Here is a 17588-nt window from a genome sequence, read left to right on the forward strand (position 1 = left end):
TGCTTCAGTAAAGTAAAAAAAAAAAAAAAAAAAAAAAAAAAAAAAAAAGGCAAAACCCAAAACCAACCAAAAACCCCGAAAGAAAACAAATAAACAAATCAACCAAACCTGTAGTCTTTGTAGCTTTAACAAATGAAATTTGTGGAAGAAGGGAAAGTGAACTGTGTTGCCTCTGTTAGGAAAGATTCTCTAGCTGTCTCAAGGAGAAGCACTCAGTACTTGTGCTGGGGACCAGAGATGTGAAATTTAGCAGCTGAAGGGGCTCTCATTTCTTGCCCTTCTGTGAAATATCTTCCCAGTGCTTGCCTGTCTGTCCTCAGATATCCAAACATCTTTGTTTACACCAGCCTGTGGAAACTTTTTAGACATTTTTGGACAGACTAGCTAAAAAGTTCCCCTGGCAGCACTCATTTTCTGGCTTCTGGGACTGTCAGGGCTGAGCCAAGGCTGCCTCGCAGGTGTCCTCCAGTGTGACGCTGGCGTGGTGTTCAGCTGTGGAGTGAAAAGCCAGGGGCTGTTTGTTTCTCTGGAGCTTCTCCTGCTGAGATCATGGAGGAGAGAGCCGGAAAGCCCGGGGGTAAAAAACATGAAAGCAGAGGGATGAGAGGCGAGCGGAATGAGGGACAGCAGTGGATTCAGCAGGTGGATTCAGCACCAGAAGAACAGGAAGGGAACAAGCAGATGGGTGGGAGCTGGGGGAGCAGGAGGGGCTGGGCAGAGCCAAGAGAAGCCAAGGAGAAGAACAGAGGTGTGGGGAGCACTAGAGCAGGAGCGGTGGGGAGGGAGCTGTGGTTGGGAAGCATGGAGCAAAGGCAGTGCAAGGCCGGGAGCCAGCCACGGACCACTGCCCACAGCACTGCTTTGGCAAGGCAGGGAGGGAGCCCTGGTCCCACAGCCACCCCTTCTCCCAGTCAGCCAGGAGCTGGGAAGCACACCAGGAGAAGCAGCCCCCTCCATCTGCTACCCACTGCTTGACCAAATTGGTTACCCATTATGAGCAGAATTAGCATGGGCAGCAGTGAACTTGGAATAGATCCCAACTGTGTGGGAAACAGCATGGTCCCACATAATGGTTTATTTTGAATTCCCTCACCACCATCTTGTGGGGTTTGGTTTGATTTTTTTGGGGTTTTTTTGATGTTTTCTTTTTTCAAAGGGGGAGAGGGTATTTTGTATTTGTGAAATAACATTCAAAACTGTTTGGTATTTTAGAACACAAACATAATCTCTCTTAATACTGTTACAGAGGGATCCAACACTGGCAAAATAAATTATATGGGACCTGCCCCCGACCCCATCCAACTAGCCCAACGCCCTAACTTCTCAGCAGGGTTTCTCCCCTCTGTCTGCATTTTCTTGTAGCTGTTTGCAGATTTAAAAATACTCTGGGTTCCACTAACTTCCAAACAAAATGGCTCAACAGACAGCAGTCACATCCTACACACCTACGCCCACAGGCGCACACAGCAGCCGTGCAGATCCTTAAGCTGTCTCTAACACACATAATTTTCCTCATTACCAAGTACTCATCTTTTCCCTTTCCAAAGCCTTTAAAATAAAAAAGTCATATGTGCACATGTACACAGGAGAAGGAAGGAGGGGGAAGAAAGTGTGTGGATTAGTTTATCTGTGTTCAGATCCCTTAAATAAAAGTCTTTGGTGATCTCTGCACATCCAGGTCCAGATCCAAAGCCTGTGGAGGTTAGCAGCTAGTGTTAGCACACAGAATATTTTGGAGAATAATTATCATCTCTATTTCTAGGTTAAAAGTATATCTATAATAAGTGTGTCACATGGCACAGGCATCTCTCTCAGGGAGTGTTTTACATTTGCTGTGCTAACTCTGGCATATTTAGTTTTCTTCAGAAATGAAGGATGTATTTTGTCCATGTAAGCTAATATAATTTACATTTCCTGAAAACAAATTAAAATCAAGCAATATTGATTTTTTTTAGTTATAGTTTTTTAATATATAGTACATCACCAAAATTTCAAGAATAATAGTTATTTTTCACTTTACCTTTGCATCAAATCCATTCATTTTTCATAACGTGCTCTGTCAAACCACAAGATGATGAGTATTATCCATAGTTTCTTTTCTTGCATTGATGTCACTTCATAAAGCTGTAACACTCTTGAGTTCAAAAGATCTGCATTTGTGCTAGGGCTAGGGATCATTAACATCCTAAAAGCTTTAAGGTTTCTTAGAGGCGACTCACTTTGATTTTTACTTACCTTTTAAAATTTTCTTTCTCCCTGCTGAAATCAGGTCAGATATTTGATGAAGGTATTTTTTTTCTTTTTTCATGAGTTATTACACTACTTAGGAATTTTGTTCTGTTGAGGAATAACATTCAAATATCCTTCCTTGCTGTTGTTTTTATATTGCCATTTCTCACCTAGGCTAGGAAAGGAGGAGAATGCATGAAGTGAAAGAAGTTCTTAAGTATAGATTTTTAGAGCTCAACAAACATTGTCTTTTCGTTCAGCTTATCCAGCTGAGTGGTTTATTCAGCTATGCCACTTGAGACTATTAAGAGCCCTTTTCCCTATGACCACCTCAAACCAACACCAACATGAGGATCTTGCCATTCTAGAAACCATTGGTGAAATGGCATTAAAAGTCTAGAAATAAGAGATAGTTTATCAAGCTTTGTGCCTTTCAATATGGCCATTTTATCCGAGGAGAGTTGTGATTCCAGCCCCTTGTCATGTCCCTTTCCTCAAGCAGGTAACTCTGCCCTGTGCTTGTTCCGCCTCAGTGAGAGGCTGCAGTGTATCAGGGACCCAGGGGCCAACCAGAGGGAGAAAGGGGACAGAAAGGGAAATGCCACATTCCAGGCAGTGGAATTAAAACATCTGGGGTTTCCCTCCTGTTGAGTCAGCTTCTGCACCAGGGGTTTGGGGTGCACAAAACCCAGCAAACAAAAGCAGATTGTTGTAGTCATAAGCTACATGAGATCGAGCCTTTCCTTGCATTCTTTCAAGAATAATTAATCCTAGAAGAGTCAATTTCCAAAAATATCAGAGAAATTCAATAAGCATATTTACTGAAGTAATTTTCAGCCAGCTCATAGAAGACCCTGCATGCAGTGGAGGAGATTGCAAAGACAGCTGCAATGAAACATTTCAAAGTTTCTGTCCTTTAAGCTTCCCATTTGGCAAAAAGTTCCAGTAGTTTGGGTTTTGATCTTTGTTCCACGTGAAAACAGATGTCAAAACATGTTCCTTCACAGCAACAATTCTATTTTTGATCAGCTTTAATGGCTTTTGGAAGTATGAGTCTCTTCCGATAGGGTACATTCTTGTCAAATACAAAAAATAATACCTCCATTTACATCTTCATTACTTTTTTATCTATTTCTCACCCTTTGCAAATATCCTTGTATTTGCATGTTCCCATTGTGAGGCATTTTCCAATATGATTATTGCCCTCCCCCAGTAGGGTTTGACATTGCAGAATGATTGTGCTGTCACAAATACTGGAATGCTTCAACAGACAGGATTAGAAATGGTCAGCAGATTAAAAGTGTTTGCTTGAAGTTTATTCTTTGGTTTGAAGTAGTGGGGGAAAATATTTGCATAAATGAATTTTTAATAGATACCAAAAAAAAAAACTGCTAAAGAAAATGTAGCTTGTCTGCATTATCATGCAATTTTAATTATGCAAGCATTTATGTTCTTTGTGTATTTTGACTTACGGCCATGTGAGATACATGAGTGAATTGTCACTCATGCAGAATTAATTCTAATTTGTCCATATAGGGGAAAAAACCCTGGGAAAATATGATAACGCTTTTCATTGGCAGCAAACCCTAGTTGTTGTTAGTCATTTGAGAAAATTATTGTTAGCAGACTATCCAAATTCTGTAGGTCAAAGCCTTCCTTGAAAAGAGGTGTATTAGCACATGACTGAATCCACTACAGGAATGGATTTTATCCATTTTATCTAAGGAACTGTATCCTTCTGTACCATAACATTTATGTCATTTTTTTCTTTCCCTTGAACATGAGAAAAATACTTTGATTCAGTGTTTGGAAATCCAAGCCAGGTTATTTAAAATAACAGTCACTTGGAATGTACCAAGTGTAATTTTTAATGTAGTTACTTTTCTATGGTTTTTAAACCAAAATCTTTAGTTTCCCATGAAACACAATACAAAAGCAGTTTGTAAAGAGTCTTTAGACTTTGCACTTCCTCTCCCAGGCGATTTGCAAATAAGAAGTTGTCACTGACACATAGGGCAACAAATGGATAAAGCAAGCATGGATTCTGAGATCTATAATTTTTAATAATCTTTAAACTAGCTACAAAATGTCAATCACTTCACAAACTGACAGGAGACATAAGGAATTTTCATATTACATGCTGTAAATGATATTTATCTCACAGTTTATCTAGAGTTCATTCATTTAGGTTTTTTTAATTATTTTTAATTGTCAGCTACTAAACATCTCAGCGATTTGGTGTGCATAGCTCTAGGTAAGCAACAGAGAACTGTACTGATAACAAACCACATGGGGATAGCGACTAGTAAGAGAGAGCCTTATAAAAATTACATTTCTTTGCACCATTTCATATGGTAGTTGTTTCCTCCAAAAGATAGTCTTCAAAAGCAGCAGACAAACCCAATATATTACACTTTTTCTTTGTGTCTTTGACATATTTTCAGCCAAGCTTTTATTTTGCTGGCAATGGCTAAATGGTGAGTGCCAAATCCCTCTTTTTTTCATAATTAAAAAAATGATCATGATTAATAACTATATATATCAACAAGAAAAAAGTGGCACAACTGCAAACTTGCTGGTATAACATAGTCCCAAAAGAGTCCGAATACTGAGCATGCTTTTGTTGTCATTGTTGGTGTGCTACTGCCATGGGAAAATTCTTGTTTAAGTAGGAGTCTAAAAGTCTATTTATTCCTCATGCATAACTGCATAAATCACATCACTTTTTAGTGCAATGCTTGTTATAGTAATATAATTTCACATTGTCTAATCATGAAATCATAACAACAGATAATGGCAATGAAGAACTGAAGACAGCAGGTTTAAGTGCTTAAACATCATGATACCCAAAGACAGGAGCATGGCAGTAGCTCTGTGGAATGTCACAGTTTTACAAGAACAATACTGTATATTTAAAGGTTAACAGCACGTTTAGCATTCCAACAGTGTTGTCATTCAGCAAACATCATTAAAAAAAGAGAAAAATGAGAAGGAAAAAAAAGGAAAGGAATCCAAAACAGAAACAAGGAAAGGAAAGGAAGAACCCCAAAAAACATCATAGTGAGCTATAGCCATCAAATCAGCACTATGTACAACCTTTGGAAAGAAAGATATCTAGAAAAAAATAATTACAAGTATCATTTCTGGAAAGCTGACAAACTACACAGGACAACATTTACAATGGGGCTGATATGTGCATGTGTGCAAACCTAGTAGATAAATACCATGATAAAAGCATGAAGGTGCTGCCCTGCTGGACAGCATTAAAAGGAAATGCACTTCTCTGCATTTAACCGCTGCCCAGCATCTTTGTTGCACGCTGGTTGGCTTCATCAATCCTGGTTTTGTTGGAATCAGCCTGGGGAAACACAGAGGAAAGAGAGGGATGAGTACAGGAAAGAAAGAGAGTATGAGAGAAAAAAAGAGTACCGGGAAGAATGACAGTGCTTTGTGGGTAGTTCCATGATTTTGGCTAGGTCACAGAAAAATGAAACTTGAAAATACTGGAGAGCTGCTCTTTATAGTGGTATGAGGCACCCAAAAGAAGATTACAGATTTTCTAGTTTTACTTCATGTAGCCTTCAAGCAGAGCTTTGTGGTCAGCTGCACTAACTCCTGTAAATGCTGTGCCAGATCTGTAGCTGGTGCTGTCGATAGCACTGGTGGTACTGATGGTAATGGATGACAGCATGAGGACTGGCGGTGTGCATCTGCATTTTGCTGGGGAAAACCTTCAGAGCCCTCTGAGATTCAGTGGACCCAGACTGTGGTCTAATTTAGATCATCAGGTACTAGCCAAACGGTGAAGAGACTCCCGGAGCAGAGAAGCTGGATCATCTGATGTAGGGAATGCTGATAAAGATAAATTTCTTTGAAAAGATCAGCCTGGATGTCTTTGCTCTGCATGTGAAAGGAAGGGAATAGGTGAGAGGAATGCCAGTACTCCAAAGTTCACCAATGTGGTTGCAAGAGAGAGTAGCCTCTTTCATTGGGCAGCAGCATAAACAGGAGTTGAGAAAAGGCAGGGATTCTACTGTGATTTGAAGCAATCAAACTGCAATTTAGTCCAGCATAGACTGAGCCATTAACTGCGCTGTTTTCCCTGGGGTAACACCTGCCATGATTATAAAATGCCATTAATAAAATGGCACCGCCTGGGAGGTTGGGGAGTTCTCTCTGAGTGGGAAGACACTTGGGCCATGACTTTCTGTAGCTCTGCAGAAGTTCATTTTGGAGACTAAAGACACTGTTTTAGCTGAGAAAAACTGGCAAAACTCCACTCAACCCCACGTTGCCATGCCGACTTTTTCTAGCAGAGGGACTATATAGAAAATGGTTTCAATTTTTAAAACCAGACCTGTGGGAAAGGTGAGAATTGTGTTGCTGCTTTAAAAGCATAGGCTCCCATAGCAAACTTTTTCTGTGGTTTGATGGCTGCATTTTGTTAGCTTTGATGATTGTTCCCACATCTCTGGGGTGTATCCAAATTGTACAGATTTATTTTAAATCTTCAATTTACAACGACAGAATGGCGAAGCAACTTTCCCACATGCATTTAAGAATCCTTTAAGAATGTTTATGCTCATGTGCAATAAATCTTTCTGAAATGTCTTGGCTTTTCTCAGTAATTGTTTTGGAAAATGCTATGTGTATTCTTAGTGCAGTAGCACATGCCAGCTCCTCAACAAGCATAAATCAGCAAAACTACTCATTACAAGCCACACTCCTTTATTTTAGCCATGAATTTGACCTTGTCTACCACAGCACAATTTTGTGTGCTTTAGCCAAAAGGCCACCTAAAAAGTTAATGGGTTTGGAAGCAGTTGCCTTTGTCATGAAATGAGTGAATATTCATTGAACAGTGATGAAACATCGTGCTCCTGTGTCTGGTGGATGATGTTGCATTGGAGGCAGTGGGATTCTTTGTGCTGACCTTCCCACTTAGGTCAAGACAGAGTGATTTGAGACCCCTCTACTTTCCTCCCAGCCTCCTATTTATGGTAGATTTTAGGGGCAAGCCCTTTTGGTGATGGTGCTATTTGACCTACTCATCACACTGTCGTTTCTGGTTTTGTCCCTTTCTCTCAGATCTGAGGAAAGGATAAAGAAAGCCTTTTATTCATTGCTGTCCTGGTTACTGTGGATAGATCAGATTACATGGCTGCATTATGAGGTTGCTCTGGTTTGGGTGCATGCATCCAGTATAACATAAATCCTTTAGGAGCATTTATGATGCATTCCAGGGTACTTTGGCTTAGCTTTGTGATGCACCCCAACTTTGCAAACTGTGCCAGCCAAGGGCACAGTTATGATCTTTCTAATGATCATAACTGACCCAAAGCACAGTGCTCCAGCTGGTCAGGAAAACAACCCTGGCACTGCTGTGAGGGGGACAAGGGTCTGTTGCCATATTTCATTGCAGACTGGGTGTGTATGCAACTGAGGTTTCACTGTTATCCAGCTAACCATTATTTCTGTCTTTTATAGAGGGTTTTACTAACACATTGTGTTCCTTTTTCTAGTACCTCATTACTGTATGTCCTTACTCTGAGAAATTTGGCTTATTTTTCACTAAGACTGAAGACTGTCTTATTTTTGTGCTGCTCTCATGACGACTCCTCTGTGTACGATGCAAATCCATCTTTCACAAATGTGTCACTGTTCCTTAGCCAAGGGCCCTGTGTGATTTTATGAATGCATTAGCTGCCAATGTTATTTTGCCATTGCTGTACAAAATGCCAAAGTCTGTGAGAAGGCTGGTCCTTCAGCTCACTGCTCTCAGCATGCACTGTTAGAGGTTTGGCCCATGTGCTTTATGTGCACAGAGGGCCTGGTCAATGTTTTCAAAATTCAGATGTTTGCAAGCCTGATCTGGTAGGAGAACAGTAACTTGTCAGGCTTGCTGTATTTTGGGATAGGATCCTGCAGGCACGGGTAGGATGCCACTGATTTCCAAACACAGGGCACGTCTTCTGCCACTGTGACATGAGCAGGGGAGGGGAGAACACAATAGTGCACGTCCTCATTGCTTTGAGAAAAAGATGTATGTCATAGGCTTCCTAGTTAAAGGTACTTATGGTGTAGGCTGTATAAACTCCCTGTCCCTTCTCAAAGTATAGAGTGATGTGCTGCTTTCTAGTTCTTTGCGTATGAATAGCAGCAGTAAGTCCTTTCCTCGATGCTCCTCCTTTTCACAGAAATATGAAATGGTGCATAATGGCATCCCAGTAATACTGTGCATTTTCCAGCACAGTCAAACACATGCAGATTTATAAAGCAAGACTTTTGACCAATGCCAAGCCATGAGCAGGCTGCCTCTCTGTCAGGGATGATCTTCCCAGCCTTCAGACAATGTATAATTCACCCAGTTCTCTCTGGAATCTGCCTCCAGTAAGGAAAGCTCTTGGAGTGAATCCCTCAGTGCAGTATTTCCCTTAATTTTTATTACTAGGCTCTGATACAGTTAACTGACACGAAAAACAGGCACGGGCATCCTGCTTGTTTGAGGAGGCGTGCATGTGTAAGAAGGCTCAAGAGCACCAGCTCTACCAGTTGAGGTCAGAATTAACTCTAAGCACCACATGTAAGTCCGTGGGTTAGCTCCTCAGGCTGTGTAAATCTCAACGGAAGCGGAGCATTGTGTTGGTTTTACACCAGATGAAGATCTAGCCTCTTATGTCACTTCAGCCTGCCTGTGCCTGGAGCTCTGCCAGTACCAATGCAGATGGCCTGCAGATCTTGGGATCTCAGGATGGCAGTGAGCTCCCAGCCAGGCTTGGAGGGGGCTGCTCTCTGCTTCAGAAATCTGCAGTGCAGGTCTGGCACTGGAACGGTGCTCTCTGCCTTTTTACATGGTGATTCTGCAGAGCTAATGCTGAGCTTTTGTATTCTACTGGGGCTGTGTGGGGCCCAATTATGTATAAATATATATATATATATACACACACACACACCCTCCTCCAAGAGAGCAGGTAGATCTCTGTCCTAATGTTGTTATTAGCAGCACAACAAAACTGGCTGCACTGCTACTATATGGCAAAGATTTGGGATTTTATTAAATCCCCATCCTTCTTTGAGAACTGGTCCTCCAAGCAGGTGATCTAATCCTGAGCTGCTCATGGAGTTTCCGAGGAAGGAAAAGCCCAGGAGGATTTAAAACTTTCCAGGAAGTGCAAGGGTAGTCAGATCCAAACCCCAAGGTTCAGCATAGCTCAGGGCACTTGTCCTTTTTCAGAGCTATTGAAGAAGGAGCCTTGATGTCTGCTAACGGGTCCCCTTGCAGCTGTGTGGCAAACTCAACAGCAAGGGTTCAACCCAGCCTGCACTGGAGATGCAGATTCACAGCAGTGAGCTCTGCTTTGGCCCAAGGATTTGGAGGGAGAAGAGAGGAGCTATTTCTATCCCTGGTCCTTTCCAGGCCAATTTCTCCCCTTGGAGAAGGGAAAACAGAGCCCCTCTTGGGGTCCTCACAGAAAAGGCAGCTCTTACCTTCTCCATGATCCTGTCAATCTGGCGGTTCTGTGTGTCGATCTCGTTGCCCATGTCCAAGGCCATGTGACGTAAGTTGCCAATGATGCCGCTGACCTGCTCCAGGTTCTCATCCATTTCATTTTCCCGGGCATCGTTTGTTACCCTGGGAAAAAAAAACCAATTCTTTAAAGCACAGACAGGAGACTCCCCCTAAAACCGGGATTCACCCAAAACCTCCACTGCATCCTCCGTCGCTTGTCACCTGAGGAGCAGGCTGCTGTGCTCAGCTTTGAACAAAATAGATTCATGAGTAGATAACCAGAAAAATGTTGCATGCTTATTTTTTGGGTATTGGGCTCAGTTGTCTGGGTTATCAGTGCTCTGTTTATACTGCTCATGTCTCCTGTGGGTAGAGGTGTTGCTGTCTGAGCTTGCCTGTACCACATGCTGCACCCCTCTGCAGTGATCATCCTTCCCAAAAAATGAAAGGGTGCTCCATTAACATTGTGTGTGGTTAGCATTCATGGGAGGTGCTGGAAGGTAGTGGAATTACAGTGATAGCAGCTCCCCTCCTTGGGCTGCAGAGAGCTAATGAGCACTGTCCAGTCCTTGTATGCTTGGGGTCACAGAGATAGCGGGGAAGAGGTGCTTCAGCTGTGAAAATCCTGACCTAGCATCCTATTTCATTAACTGCATTTCTGGTGAAAGACAGAAGCAGCTTCTCTCAGATTTACTGGCTTTAGTAAAGATCATTTATCTCTCATTCTTAGCACCATCTTGTGCAGTTGCTTTTTGGAAGGAAAAGCTTGTGCCTGAGCCAAGGCCCAGTTCAGCTCTCCAGTGACTGAAGAGGCAGGTGATGACTGATGCTGGGAAAAGCAAGGTCCATGGGTGCTGCTCAGAAAATTCCTACTTTGAGCCTCTTATGCAGTTTGTGTTCATGTAGGTGCCCAAAGGGTGCTCCAGGCTATTTGCAGAACAATCATGGTGCAGCGTAACTTCCTTCACTGCTATTTATTCTCATGCCCCAGCCTTCATTTTGGTGAGGCTGCCATCCAGAAATTTTAAAAAAAAGTGAATGGCAGACCCATCAAACTTAAATGGCAACCCATCCCATGCTCCAGATTGCATGACAGCATTGTTTCTATCACACTGATTTCCCTTTATCACAGCAGCCAAAGAAATAAGTGGATAATAGTTTTTGGAAAGATAATTACTTATTAAACTAGTGTCCTTAATCTTCAGAGATCAAAGCTTTGCCTACTGGTATGCTGATAGCATTGTCTGCTAAATACATGCCCCATAAGCTCTGTAATCAGTAGGTACTTTGTGCTGGATCCCTGTGGGGCTGCCTTTAATGTAGCTGTGTGCATCAAACTGGCTTTGATTTGAGAGCTCAGGGATTCCCACTCTGTTCCTCCATAGCTGTGGCCTCCCAGCAGCTGAGGAATGGGACATCATTCCCCATGCAGTGAGGTTTTGAGGACACTCATGAGCAGGGAGGGGTGCACCTCTAGTTTAAAGTGTTCTTCAGGTTCTGAGCTTGGCTCAGTGCTTTGGCAGGAAGCCTGAGGCATTTTTGTTGTTGAAAAGAAAGGGAGGGCTGCTGGATGCTTTGGTACATCTTGTGGCAAGGATGGATAATGGGCAATACATGCCTTGAGACATAATGGCAATAAACTAGTGTTTATCTGGCACTTCATTTCTGAGGCATTTGACAAGTGTCATTAGTGAGACCTGCGATAAGGCCCCCAGGACAAGTGTTCACACAGGGAGCTGGAGTGCTGAGGACAATACTGGCTAGCCATGGCTGTCTGCACCCTCACAGTGCTGCTGTGAAATAAATAAACAGACTTCATTTCTAGTTTATTATTATCCAAATCTGGGTAGTCTCAAAAAGAAAGGTTTGGGCTTATGTTTTCAAGCATCTTCTGGTTCTCAGGACCAAGATCCTTCCTTCCAGGATTTCCAGCAAGGTGACCATCCTTTGCACTAGAGCTCAGGTGACCCTCAGGCCCAGGAGAAGTCCCTGGATGCAGTAAACCTTTAGGACGTGCCTTAGTCACCATCAACTTGAAACCAAGCACCACTTGGTGGAAAACCCTGGCTCCATCTCATTACCCAGCACCTCTGAAGGAGTTAATGAGCACCACAGAGCTCATGACCATATGGAAGCAATCTAAATATATCAGTGACAAGGAGAGCAGAGAGAAAACAGTGGATAAAAAGGCTCACCTGCGGATAAAGCCACCACTGATGGCCATCTGCTCCCGTTCATCTACGACACGTGCAGGCTGGCTGGCTACAACACCATCCTGATTATTGCCCCAGGCCTTTTTGTAAGCATCGCTTGATTTAAGCCTATGCGAGAAAGATGATGAGTAACAAAGCTCCAAGTGCACAAGGACAAACGCAAAACTCTTTACCTCTCCAAGCCAAAAGCTGAATCAAGCACATGAGTTTTCAGATAGAGGGTCATTGTTTGTATACCGATATATCATAACCCTGAATAAAAGGAGGGGGTGGGTTTTTTGCTTATTTTTTACTTTACTGCCACAACAGTGATGGTCAGAGGTTTAGTTTCCAATAGGGTGAATTGCAGTTGTCAGGTCTACAACATTGCACACAGGATTTTGGATGTTGACTTAGTTTCCAGAATGAAGGAAAATTAAAAAAAAAAAAGAAAAAAAGAAAAAAAAAAGGAAAAAGAAGAAATACAGATAAGTAGAAAACATTGTTTCATTTCAGTGACACATGTTTTGACATCAAACACAGAGGACGTACTGGCAGACAGACACAAAAACAGAACTGCCAAGTATAGTGTGTACATCACATCACAGCAACACACCCTCTTAGAGAAAAACAGATTTGGCTACAATTTAACTTTTTGCTATGCAGAATATTTGGCTTCTGATGATATTTTTTCAATATGTATGTGGCATAATAGGCATTAAAAGCCACTGACCTTTCCCAAGGTGATTTGGGGATGATTTTATCATAGGGTTCATTAGATTTTTCAAATAATATATCGGTACTTGAAAATAGTAATCATACATCGACAGTTGATGTACAAACCTTTGTCCACAGAGACAAAAAGTAAAATAGGCAGAAGTGAAATGAGTGCAGAAGAAAATAAAAGATACAAGCAATCTAGCATCAGAAAGGGAAATTTTTCTACGTTTTTCTTCATGCACTAGCTACAGGCATGAATAAGAAGTAAAGCATTCTCACTAAGCACAGTTGCCCCAATAGTTCATCATACCCTCAATGCATCAGCAGTAACAGCCTTCACAATAAGCAAGACACAGGCAAAAAAGGATCATCATTTCCTTCAGGAGTTTTAAACCACAGGACTTCAAAAATAGCCTGGCAACTTGTTATATTTGTATTTTGTGGCAGTTACATTAACCTGCAGAGAGCCATTTTTGACTGAGCTGCTGTGGATAGAAAATTGAAATGCAGGCACCCCTAGAGTGGAAAATTGTGCAGCCTATTTAGGGCTGCTGTCATTGGGGTCAGCAGACAAATTGAGCATTTAACAGGGGAATGTAAGGATTTGGGGTCCACAGGTATATGTTTGTGATTTTATTCTGGAAATGGGTCTGTTTCCAACAAAACCACTGGGAGCTGCAAATCACTGTGGTTTCCCTGTTCCCTGGTCAGCCCAAATCAGTCCTATAAACAGCCCTGTGGCTTGGATTTTGGGGAAGGAACTGAACGTGCTTCTGGGAGATTTGGGAGAGGACATGACAAACCCATCTCTGGTGTCATGTTCTCTCCATGCCCCCCAAAGCAGCTCAGTTTTAAATGAGTCTGAAGATGTGTTGTATGATCCAATATAGAATTAAAATATAGATTAAAAGAGGATCTTTCCTACTCATCTGTTCTGTTGCTTATTTCCTATTAAAGTTTGTGAAGACTTAAAAATATGATGGTTGGCTTGTTTCATTTTAGTTCTCTGAAACTATACATCAGCTTTGGCATTTCTAAAATGCCTGAAAGTAATTCTCTTGCTGCAGATACATTTACAGGGTTTTGCCTGTTCTTTGGACCTATGCAACTTTGTCAGTGAGACAGTTTCTGTGTTTGAGGTAAATGACTTTATACACCCAGAATCTGATCTCTTGTGGACTTCCAATTAAAGTCAACAGGTGGAGCCTGGATCTGCTCATGATAATAGGAGTTGTCCTTTTGAATGCAACCTGGTAAAAGTTCCATGCTGTAGGCATTTTCGATCTCCTTAGAATGTAGGATCAAGCTTTACATATTTTTAAGGCTCAGAGAACTGTACTTTCACTGTATATCACGGTAGAGTTACATGTGAAGTGGATAATCTTTTTATAAATATATGCCATTAATCTCCCACCAGCCACAAGAGCTTTAGGGGATCATGGTGGTTCTGATGCCCAGAACTGTATGGATTTCTCTCTCTCCCACACTCCACTCCTCAGAACATCACCTTATCTGTACCAGGGGGGTCCTAGCTTAGTGACTCAGGGAACAGTCTCTAAAACCATTCTTCATCCATCCTCTGAGCATTGGTTAGCAATGCTGCTCTCTGAAATATGACTCCAGACTGATAGGGTCAGAATGGCTTGGAGAAGGGAAGAGGCCCCTTCACAAATTCATGTCCCCTCCATCTCCTGTAGAATCATTCTGTTCTTGCAGCATGACGCTGCAGCCATAGTGAAGTGCCAAATGTTTTAGTGCCACGTGCCAGGTGCTAATCCCACTGCTGTCACATGTCTGGCTGTCAGTTCTGAGTTTTACAGCTCCTACAGTGTGGGAGATGTGAAGTTTCTGCTGCAGCTCTTGTGCACCAGCTCCTCTGGTGCAGGACAGCAAGGGCTACGGCCTGTCAGAGCTCACAGTGCTTGCAGAAGGGGTGTATGCAGCCCTTCCCATTCCTCCTGCCCCCTCTCCCATTGCACAGCAAGGCTTAATCATTCTGGGCAAAATGTTTACCTCAAAAAAGTGTTCAGGGCTTGGTACACAGAAGTAAAATACCTGAGGCGGTATCTGCATTGTGTCCCAAGGGAATTAACTTCAAAATAAATGTGACTGATAAGGCAAAACCCTAGCCTTGCTCTTCTGATTTTTGGCAAAATACACCATGAACTCTATGACAGCTCTCTTTCTTTTTTTTCTTGATAACTGGGGAAGGATCAGGCTTTGGCTGTGAACAAATTTCACGTAGAAAGGGAATTTAATACTACAGCAACACTTCTCTCTGCTTTGTCTCCTGCACGATATGTGGCCAACCATTTAGGAATGGTTTCACTGCAACCTAGTTTCATGCCTACTCACTGCATGCTGGATTTGCCATTCCTCAAGGACTTTGGGTTGGTCCCCAGTTTCCTACACCCACATAACCGCACATCACATTTTCATTTGGCATTTAAAACAAGCTTGGCATTACTTGGAGGACGGTTTCGTTCAAGTGTGATGGCATGCAAGCAAATTCAATGCATTTCAACATTTCTGCTTAGTGTACGTGCTACCCAAATGAAAGAAATTTGGCTTGTTGAGGTTTCGTCAAATTTTTTGCCTGTGGCAGGATGAAAACCATTTCAAGTTGGGTTCCAATCATGAAACGTCACATCTCTTTCAAGATCTCATCAAGGACTATTTCTGCTGAACAACAAAAAAAGCTCTGATTTTCATCCACAATTTGGAACAATGTTAGTAAGACCTCTTCTGCATTTGTTCAGCTCTTTTGTTTATGAAACTTGTTTGTGAAAATAAGTTTCAAAATTTAGAGTGTCCAGGAATAAGGTAGCCCCAAGTGTTTTTGTCCGCTGGAAAATGGACTCAGTACCACTCAGTACACTTTGTGTAAAATGTTGAAACTTTTACCATTAAAAGGTGTCAACAGTGAAGCTTTCACTGCAGTATGCCTGATTTTAATGCATCTACAGTAATTCCCAGTCAGTTGTCTATGCTATGAAATGAATGCATTTGAACCAGAATCGTTCTTTCTGCATGCCACATGCTCATCCTGTCCATGTGCCTAGCAAGGATGAGCTTCACAAGGCCTTTGGGATCAGCCTTAAGTGCTCAAAGAGATGAGGCAGGCAGCACCTACTTGTTACATGGACAGACACAAAGACCACAGAATTTTCCTAGGTCCGTCAAATTCTTTTCTGCTTCTTTCATGTCCTTATTGATTTGGTCCATTCCCTCTTCGATGCGTTCCAGTTGTTCTGATTAAACACAAGTATTTTATCCCCACAGAATGAAGCAGATGGAAAAGGACAAAGAAAAAAAAGACAAAAACTTCAGACATTCACTGTGACAAAAAACTGGACACCACATAGCAGAGCCGGTACCCAGTACCTACTTGTTACAAGGACATATGAAAAGGCCACAGCATTTCCCTAAATCTTTTAAATTTTTCTCGGCCTCCTTCATGTCTTGGTTGATATGGTTCATGCCTTCTTCAACACGATCGAGTTGTTCTGGTCAGGACAAAGGGATGACAGTGTGGAATGAATTGTATTTTTGTTTGTTTGATTTTGTCTTCAACAGAACATGAAAAATGACCACGTAGAACTGAGTTAATAATGACATTACAATGCATTAATCTGAGCTGATGCATTGCTGAAAGGATGTATGCTGCATTGGATGCTGAAGATATTTTTTTTATTAGTATGGGAAGAGTAAAACAAAGGAGAAATTTATTTGAAATATATTAATATAAACAAGATGTAATGATGTAGAAAGGAAGGGTTATAAAGTTCAAGGTCCAGAAACATAATACAATACATCAACTTACTAAGACACAGTGACATCCAGGAGAAAGAAAGATAGTGTTATTATTTTGCATTATGTATGTTAATATTAGAGAAAAGAAGTCCTTCCATGGAAAACGCTTCTGTTACTTATGCTTACAAATGCCTCAGAATTAGGTGGGTTTGGGCAGCACAGCTGCTGTGGCTAGTGAGTGAGAGAGCTGGTAGTTAGTGGTAGTGGTAAATGGAGCAAGCTGTTAGGGCTTGTGTCCAGGTACCCTTTATTCCAGAGGCCGAGGAAACAGACCTGTCACTTTCACTGGTGCTGGATATTGATCTCTAGCCTGAGTGTGGCTTCAGGGCTGGTTTTCTTCCCCGTGTGGGTGCTGCAAATCAGGAGTAACCTCAGTGAGCAGGAACAACTGAAACAACTCCGGGATGCTCTCTGTGAGAGGGTCACCGGCTGTGGTGCTCCTTGTCTCTGGCCCCAAGGGACCTTATGGAAACAGGCATTGGGTGAACAGTCATGTCTTCAGTGGGGTCACTTCTGCTTTGCTCCAGGACAAGTTAAGAAGCACCAGGCCCAAAAACCAGCCAAATATAGACCCTAACTCTCTGCTGGCATTAAAACAAAATTTGGCATATTTCCACCTAAGGCTGATGGGTTTTCTTAGTGACTTGGTTTTCTAAGTGACTTGGTCTTAATGTGTTAATTTTTTTCACTTTTAAAGCTGGGAAAAATGTCCTAGAAGAACAGAATGCCATGACATAAAAGTATAGGAACAGGATTCTCCACTGAGGTAAACAGATATGGACCCAATTGGATCGAGTGTCTTGTGCGGAGTCTGCAGTAGGGACAGCATTTTACATGGGATTTACATTTTACACCATTTGTTCCCAAAGGATAGATTCAGATACTACCCAGAATCAAAAAGGTACTTGGAGTGGCATTTCAATCCATTAAAAATTGTAACTGTACCTAACAAGGAAAAGTAAAGCAGTCCTAGTAAAATACAAACACATCCCTAGTCCCCATATGGAATAGAAAAACACTGAATTAGACTGTAGAGGAAGGAACTAAGAGCACTGGTTATAGAAGGAATTTAATGTCATCCCTGATGTTAACTGAGTCCTTTTCAGAAAAATAAAAGAGGAAGA

The 17588-nt window shown here is 41.9% G+C and overlaps 1 protein-coding gene across 2 annotated transcripts in view; it reads right to left on the reverse strand.

Annotated features, from left to right (window-relative positions):
* Window positions 1–4271: 4271 nt before the first annotated feature.
* The window catches only part of SNAP25 (synaptosome associated protein 25), a 62978-nt gene continuing 49661 nt past the window's right edge, over window positions 4272–17588 (reverse strand). Inside the window, exons 5-8 of one of the 2 annotated variants that reach the window (XM_059467644.1) lie at window positions 16040–16157; window positions 11935–12060; window positions 9718–9862; window positions 4272–5587 (exon numbers count right to left, since the gene is read on the reverse strand). In XM_059467644.1, coding sequence (XP_059323627.1) covers window positions 5519–5587; window positions 9718–9862; window positions 11935–12060; window positions 16040–16157 — 458 coding nt within the window. In that variant the 3' untranslated portion in view covers window positions 4272–5518. Of the gene's footprint in view, window positions 5588–9717; window positions 9863–11934; window positions 12061–15784; window positions 15903–16039; window positions 16158–17588 lie in introns of both variants that reach the window. The other variant, XM_059467643.1, reaches the window with a different exon arrangement.

The sequence above is a fragment of the Ammospiza nelsoni genome, chromosome 3 (genome assembly GCF_027579445.1).
Source record: "Ammospiza nelsoni isolate bAmmNel1 chromosome 3, bAmmNel1.pri, whole genome shotgun sequence".
NCBI classification, from domain to species: domain Eukaryota; kingdom Metazoa; phylum Chordata; class Aves; order Passeriformes; family Passerellidae; genus Ammospiza; species Ammospiza nelsoni.